Raw genomic sequence first — 8,535 nt, forward strand, 5'->3', positions numbered from 1 at the left:
TCACATGACTGTCATAAGTGACAATCCCATCAGGTGAGGCTCCCATTTATGGCCACTGCAGTCAGAGACTACTCTCCATACAGTAGAAGCCTTTGTGCGTCAGGCCCATCAACTTCTCATCACTCTCTGGCTTGTGTCTCATGTTTGCATCCATAACTGAAAACAGTACACAGAAGCAATAAGCAACAAATGAAATGGTAGTTTCCAGCTCTTCTAGCTGGAAATCCAGGCATAGCTGGAGTTTGTTTTTATGCAGTGGGTAATATGTCAAGCTTTTAAATACAACACAGTATTAAAGATTAAACCAGTATTTTCTCACCTTTTTGGCCTCTGGCGTCCTCCAAAAAGCAGTGAGTAGCTGGAGTCTTCATTTCAGTAAATGTTCAAGTGCTCAGTATCAAAATCAAAGATCAAAAAACTGAAAACAGATTTGTGAACCAGAACTTTTGTTCCTCACTCATTAATCATCTTATGACCCCTCAGATTTATCTGGTGAGCCTCTATTAAAACTGTACATTAAATTGACTTGTTCATTGTTCAAACTAGCTCCACTTCCAGCAGCTACAACAGTAATATATTGCTGACATACTAATGCTTCAGTGTTAATGATCTAATGATGTCATATATAATGTATATAATTTATAATGCATCAGAGGTCAGAGAGCTCAAACTAGTACTTTTACTTTAATACTGCTGCCTATATTTATGTACTATTACTGAAATAGAATTTTTCTTGCAGGACTTTTAGTTGAAATTGATTATTTCTACATTGCTGTATTGGTACTTGTACTGTTAAGTAAACTGAATACTTTTCTACACTGCTGAGAACTTAAGAACTGTCAGTTTAATTCAGAGTTTACATACATTATTTGCGTTATTTACCTATTCGTACTGTTGTTATATTTTTGAGTAAATTAGTCTGTAATTTCTTAAAGGCCTCATTTGAAAGAAAGAAACAAGTTGTAATAGATCTTTTCATTTAATGTAAATTTTTTTTATCTCACTGGTGACAAAATCCTGCTCTTGCATGTGGGACAGAGCACAATCTCTTGAGAAATGCCACTTGCCAAAGGACAATACTTGAGCAACACGAGCCAAGAATAGAGCCTACAAACATTCTCATCCACTGAACTGCATTATAAAAAGAAAAGAAAAGAAGCAAGTGTTTTAAATGAATGATGATTTGTTTTCAGTGCAGGATCTGCACAGAACTGTGAATAAAAGCAAAGCTGTCATTACCAAACATATCACAGAACATGTAGCAAACGTTAATTATACACCAAAACCTAATAAAATCCACTTAGGTTGAATTTAGACATCATCATTACAAATAATCAAAGCACTATTAAGCAAACATGTTAATAGCAAAATCAATTTTATCCCTTGTGCTTCTGTGTATATACTGTATGTGACACCAGAGCCCCGATTTAAAGGTTCAGGCTGCAGACTGCTGCGACTCATTTTATCACGATTGAATGAACCAGGGTCATTCAAAAATTGGTCTCATATCTAACTTATCTAAACACGTCAGCTGTCAACTCTAACATCAAAATAGTGACACGTGGTTTCTATGCCATTGGGTTTGGTCCAAAAGAGGATGAATGATTTAACTCCTCTATGCCAACCTTCACCTTTTAAAAAACTGTACAAGGGCTGTGCTTGCATGGCTGTTGATCCAACTGTTCAGTCTGGCAGTTTTCCATTAGATGAGAGGCTAAAGACCAGCAAGAGGCTAAAGACCAGAACAATTTGTGTCACCTTACTAAAATAAAAGTTTACAACTTAATTAACTTGAACTGAAGTGAGTATCATGCTGAATAGCAGAGTTGAACCGAAGCAAATATTAGCAGTGCAGTAAAAGTTGAGTTGTCCTTTGTTGCTAAAATCATGGCTGTGTTAAGTCAAATGACCTCTGTTGTCTTTTCCAAACAGTTCCTGATGTACTATAAATGCCACAGTGGTAACAGTTTGTGCTCATTTGCGATGACACACTGATCATGGCTCCCTCCAGTACATCATTAAATGCTCACTGTGAGAGGCTGAACATCCTGCAGTTGTGAGAAACATCTAAACAGAAATTATTTGACTAGAGTGGAAAAACAATGCACTGCAGTTTTTTTTTTTTTTTTTTTTTAAAGCTGGATTTTTTTGAATGTATGAACCACAGCTGTGAGACTTACAATCACATCTGATGCACCTGCAGCCTCTGTTATCATGTGCCGGTGATAGCGAGCAAACAGGAGGGTTCAACAGTTCACCTGAACTTTGAGTCACTTCATTTTCATTTGATTTGAGAGGAGCTGTTTACAGGGAGCTCTGTTTGGATGGTGGAGATTTTTTCTCCAATTATTTCAAGGGAGCTCTCCCCATGTGATGAACTTGAAGGGCCTTTCTCTGCTGAGTGTTGCTTTGAGCTATTGCCTTCGTCTGACTCCAGGAAGGCTTCCCTGCTTTGGGGTTTGATGAACTGCACGGTCAGTTTGGGCGCCACCACGACGTCACCCTGAGGATTAGGTTTTCTGATGCAGTGGGAGAGGGTAGAGACGCAGCTTTTCTTGAAGTTCTCGTTCATGAAAGCGTACACGATGGGATTGTTGAAGCTGTTGAAGAACCCAATGGCCTGAACAATGGCGATGATCATGTTAAGTTTGACTCCATCATATTTCTTCTCTAGGTCATCTGGACAATTACACACAGACAGAGGGTCATACTCAAACTGATGAGCTACACTCAGAATAAATGGCAAAATGCACTTGAGTGATTTACATTTCACATTAAAATTCATATTAAGTCTAGCCATACTTACAGTACTCAAACAGCATGTGAACTGTGTGGAATGGTGCCCAGCAAATGGTGAATAACAAAACAATGGTGACCATCATTTTAACGGCTCTTTTCTTTTTTCTGCGGAAAGCAAAAAGGAGAAGAAAAGAACACTTGATGACAGATGTAAAAGATCTGAATCTTTCTTACTGCATGACTTGTCACAGCAGGGAAGGAACAGGTGCAACTAATAACGCTAATGATGGCACTTGTCCATTAAAGTGTGCCAGTGGGCTACAGCAGTGAGTCAGCAGGATAAACATAAGGACCCTGGGAGTCACACACCTGAATGGACTGCAGCAATTTTACCCAACTGGGAAAGACTAGATCCTTGTACTGCATCTCCTCTGTTACCAGACTAAATTGTTGTAGCAATTAAATTCTGTGCTCAGGGCTATAATGACATTATGCAATTTAGTTTTCTGCCAAATCAAACACAACAGCTCTTTCTAATGCTTTTATTGTGAAGCTACAGCTTTGTGTTGCCTTTAACACCTCCAATGAAAAGGCTGAAAACATTTAAAAAAAAAAAAAAAAAAAAAAACGATCCAAGCTTAAAACGATAATTTGATTTTTGGTTTGTCCACAAAAAAGTTAAACTACTTAGTTGAAACTTTTTAAAATGACACTGACCCCTTCTTGATCATTGAAAAATCCAGAATCTATGAATATAATTAACTCCTACAATCTCCTTGTTTATCAAAGGTTTAGTATAAAGATACTTTCCTCAGTCAAGGTCAAACATCCAGTACATAGTCAGCAAATAAAAATGGTATGAAAATGGTATGAAAATGCATCAGCTTTCTGTTAGACACCTCTGTTGTCTAACTTACTTTGAGATCTTGTTGATCTCCCTGTGGTTCATCGTGTTGAGGACTGAGGAGTCGCCCACCCTGTTGCGGATCCACAACTCAATGCCAATTCGCGTGTAGAGGAACAGCATGGCTGCCAAAGGGAGCAGGAAAAGAGCCACCATAATGAAGGTGGTGTACGCCTGCCTGTGAGTCAGAGAGTGCCAACTTTCCTGACAGCACACGTGGTAATTATCATACAAGAAGTCATATTTCACCTGGGAGAAGCAAGAGGAGAAGCTTTTAGTCCTCAAAGACCAATCAAGGATTGATAAAGTAGCTCTGACTGACAGGGTGGTATTTACATGATGCTTGTGACACATTTGATGTGATTCCAGTTACTGCAGTATATGACACACTAAGTCTTGGAGTGGTCTATTAAAATGGAATTTTTACAGATTTATCATATTTTCAGAGTGTGCAATCTCCTATGGACTGCAGTTCTTTCAGTGCTTGCAGTGTTGCATGGTGTTGCATGGTGTTGCATGGTGTTGTCCAATGCCAACTTCCACCAACCAGCAGAAGTTGCAAGTATCGTTGTGGTTTGAGCCACTGTTTCCCTTGTGCATTGGAAACCTTAAATTCTAATTGTGTTCTTGACTCAGGTGGTAAGGCGTTCCAAAATTGTGATTGTTCTTTTGGAAACTAGTTGTACCTCTGCTACTGTGCTCCTTTGACATCACTTGATTTATTTGGTATTCCAAAAGCTGAGCCTTGGTGCAGCCACCAATGTCGTGATCGCTTCTTATCTATTCATTTCACAGCATTTTGCTTAACCACAATGTATACAAAATGCAAATAAGCTAGCAAGCTAAAGAGCTACCTAGCAGTTGTAAGCCACTCAGTGCGACATTCTCTTCTTTTCACCAGATGCATGTGCTGTCAGTGACATCCAGAGGTTAGCTTATAAAGCTAGTCACAACCAAGAAGTGTGTTTTTTGGAAAGTGTAAGTTTTGACTAAGGGTGCATTTTAGGATAGGTTTGGAAGACTAAAAGTAAACAAGATGATGTTGAACTGCCTTTTAACTCTCTCCCACTGTACTGGAACTGCTACCTGGAATCTAGGGTTTCTGTGGTGATGGATGGGAGCATTACGTCCTGCCCAATGCTTGAATTCGTCTAGGTTCATAAATATAAAAGTGCGTAAATACTGTACTGGCAGATTACCATTATATTATATTGCTGTAAGATACAGTTATTTATTCATTCTCTGCTCTTCTGAGATTAATCATTTTTTTCATATTCACTTTTACAAAAGCTGTGTAATTTTGCTTTGTAATAACAGTTGAAACAGCCAGTGAAAGAAAATTTATGATGGGCTGCTTTGAAGGGAGTAACTTACCTCCAGCTGTTGCACAAACAGCATTGGTGAACCCACTATCACTGAGGTAATCCATACAAGCCCTGCAGGATGCAGAGAGATATGAAATACAAACAGATACAATCTGCAGAATAAAACTCTTGATTGAGATAATACATGGCATACAGTTTGATAAATGCAGTAGCTGCCAAGAACATTCAAGAATCACTTGCATTTGACTAATACCAAGCAAAAATCACAGCAGCTTCACAGTTAAATTCCTCATGTAATAAGCTGCCAATCATGTAGAGTCTCTGAAAAGTTCCTCTGCATTTTTTTGTTCTCAACTCAGACAGTGTGAGACTGCTGCATGACAGTAACCTAATTCACTTGATTAAATATAATTTCAGTGTCTTGATCATTTCTTAGCAGCACTAAATTAAACTTTTCTCTTAGTAAATATAGATACATAAAGGTTTTATGTATGTAGGTAGGTTTCTTTTGGAATATTGGATCCTGTCCTGCTCACTTTTAAGTAGTTCCTGATAGACTTGTGGGACATTATACCCACTCAGTCCAAGTTAGATTGTTGCGTTCAGGGCACAGAGTGGGGAAGAGGCACCACTGTGAATTACATTCACTTCAAAACCTTCTGTCATTGCTGTCATTTGTTGTCTACTACTAACTTTATTTCACGTCTTGATATACTGTCCCTACAGTTCAAGGGATTAAGAGTGGAACATGCTACACGTAGGCCAATCTGCACAGGTGTTTTTCAGAGTTGTTTTCATTGCTGTTTTCTCTGACATACTTCTATGGCTTTTACGTATAGTCTTGAGGTCTCAAACCCGCTGACAGCAAGTTATATCAACTTCGGCCAATTTGAACTGGTGTTAAACTGATGTATGGGTAACTATAGGTTCACAGAGGCTTGCAGGGGGACCACTGTGCACACCTGCCAAATTTCAACAATGCCAAATCAGCTTGTCAAGCAAACTGACTGACAGAAAAAATACATCTGACACATGAGCACATTCATTCCTAGATGCATAATAAGGCACTCTTGCAAACATAGAATACCTAGCATTTTGTATGCTCTTTTGGACGAGTACTGCCTCCTCATTTTCAGCGGGAAGACAATGCCCTGGTACCTCTCAATGGCAATGCAGGTCATAGTGAGGATGCCTGTCACTATGGCTGTGGTCTGTACAAAGGGAACTGTCTTGCAAACCAGAACTCCTGTAAGTAAAACAGAGGGATGAGAAAAGAAGTAAGAAACAGTAGGAAACATGCATTTCTATCTAAGGTCACATCACTCACATGAACAGTGATCACAAATATTTCACAACTAATTAGGCATTGAGCTGAGACCCTGGTGAAAATGTGCACTGTGGGTAAGAACCACATGTTAAGTCTGTTATGACTCTCTCTGAACTAATTATTATTGCATTTTAATGGGAGCACATGCTTTGAGCTGGTCCTCTATTGCTATGATACACTGAATGCCAGACACACCTCTGTTTGGTGTCCTCATTGGTATCAGACACGATCACTGTGTTGTGAACTGACAGATATAATGAAATCCACTTTAGTAACGATTAAACAATATGCCACCTGTAAATCAAATACTCAGTTTCTGTTGCCACTGAGTTGAGAAGTGTTGATTCAGCTATTTGGTGCTTCTTAGAGGTTATAGCAGAGGGGTTGTGTATTGTCAGGTGTCTAGCTGGTGGACATAGGAAGAGACCCCTTCAAATGTTATACAATGTACAACAGTAACAATATACTATACTACAAGGTCACAGCACCTCAAATTAGAGCCTCAAAAAGTTGATCCAACACCTCTGACTTGGTGTTTTTGCAGGAGTATTGCACAGAATTGCATTAGGTCATGATGCTTGAGTGTTCATTATTTTGTGTCATAAGCTTCACAAACTCAGGAACAACTCTTCGATGTTAATGAAAACTTTCTCCTGGCTAATGGAAAAGCTACAAAAAAAGTCTGTAATATTCTAACACTTAACAGATCTTCCACATCACTTCCTTCCCTCACCTCAGACTTCTCAGGTAATAGTGCAGCTTTTGGGCCCAAATACACTATAATCAGGTATGTGACTCAAAAAAAAAAAAACAACCCCACCCCCTTTATTAACCTGAACCCCATGTGCTCCATCTGTCATTTTGAGATATGCCCCCCTGTTGTGGCTATCCGGGTTCTCCTTAAAAGTTCAAGCCCCCAAGGGATCGATGTTTCGCTTTCATGGATATTACCTCAGTTTATTCAGTTTATTAACCTAAGTAAGCAGGCGTCTACAACTGCGTTTCATTCATTATTCACCTACTCTAAGTCACACTTACATTATTATGATTATCTCCCATTATGATTATTATGATTAAATCACAGACTGCATCATTATTTTTTTACATAATTTTCTCAGTCAAACAGATGAATTTTGTAATTAATGCAGCTATACAATATTCTTATTTGCCACTATGATCATACTTTTATGGAGTTCAAGTCGGATTTCCACGTGCAAATAAGACGTCGGAAGTTGCCTTAATTTTTCAGCATCCATGCCATTATTCCTATCGATATAATATTAATTCTTACACAACTAATTAGGTCTTATGATGATATGGTCTTACAAAATAGCAAATATAAGTTTAAAACTCACCCCCGAACCATTCAGAAGAGATGTTCTGCAGCAAAGTGAAAGGTATGCAGAAGAAAGTGATGAGCAGGTCGCTGACAGCCAGAGAGCAAATAAAAATATCTGTCGCCGTCTGTATCGCTCGTTTCTTTACAATTATGTATATGACCAAACTATTTCCAGCCAGAGCCAGGACGAAAATGACCACGTACATGATCACGAAGGTGGTTTTAGCGCTGTACGGTAACTCGGGGATGTAGATAAGGGGCTCGATGTTGTAAGTGTTGATAAACTCCTGGCGGCTCAGGTTGTAGTACTGGAGCATCTCTTGCAGCACTTCAGGAGTTATTCTGATGGACCCTTGCCCCGAATCTGTCGAAGCTGCCGCCATCCTGATAACGTGTCTTCAGTCCTGGTAGAAAAATAAATCAGTGAAGGTTCAGAGCTGTAACCTTCTCTTTAACCCACAAGTGCGCCCTGGATGCTGGGCTGCCTCCTTCTAGTAAAACCTGCTGCTCTTACTGCTGCAGCTGTTGCTCTTCGTCTGTGTATGTGTGTGTGTGTGTGTGTGTGTGGACTGTAAAGGACAGGGTGACAGACCAGTGATACGTCATGATGACTTGTAGGGAGGCTTTAAATCGTTTTAGAATGGAATCACAGGAAATACAAAAAACACATTATGCAAATCATTATAATTAAAGCTTATTAACATACAATTTAGGAGGGAATTTTGACGACACATTATCTAGCAAAGGGCTTCAGTCTCTTTGGCTATTGTGCCTTAAAGCAACACTATGTCACTTTTGAAAGATGAAATAACACATTATTCCCTCTACAAATAAAAAAGTCGAATTCATAAGAAATAATAAACACCCTTGCACATTTTTGTTTTGCTGCTACAGCCTTAAT

General features: G+C 39.0%; 1 protein-coding gene across 1 annotated transcript; it reads right to left on the reverse strand.

The window, feature by feature from the left end:
- Positions 1 to 416: 416 nt before the first annotated feature.
- On the reverse strand, positions 417 to 8,179 carry qrfprb (pyroglutamylated RFamide peptide receptor b). Its single transcript, XM_018699351.2, has 6 exons — positions 7,651 to 8,179; positions 6,056 to 6,214; positions 5,018 to 5,079; positions 3,657 to 3,892; positions 2,807 to 2,904; positions 417 to 2,679 (listed from the first exon to the last, which is right to left on the reverse strand). The coding sequence occupies exons 1-6, from the start codon at positions 8,015 to 8,017 to the stop codon at positions 2,282 to 2,284; spliced, it is 1,320 nt and encodes a 439-aa protein (XP_018554867.1). The 5' UTR covers positions 8,018 to 8,179; the 3' UTR covers positions 417 to 2,281.
- Positions 8,180 to 8,535: the final 356 nt, after the last annotated feature.

The sequence above is a fragment of the Lates calcarifer genome, linkage group LG23 (assembly GCF_001640805.2).
Source record: "Lates calcarifer isolate ASB-BC8 linkage group LG23, TLL_Latcal_v3, whole genome shotgun sequence".
Lineage (NCBI taxonomy): Eukaryota > Metazoa > Chordata > Actinopteri > Centropomidae > Lates > Lates calcarifer.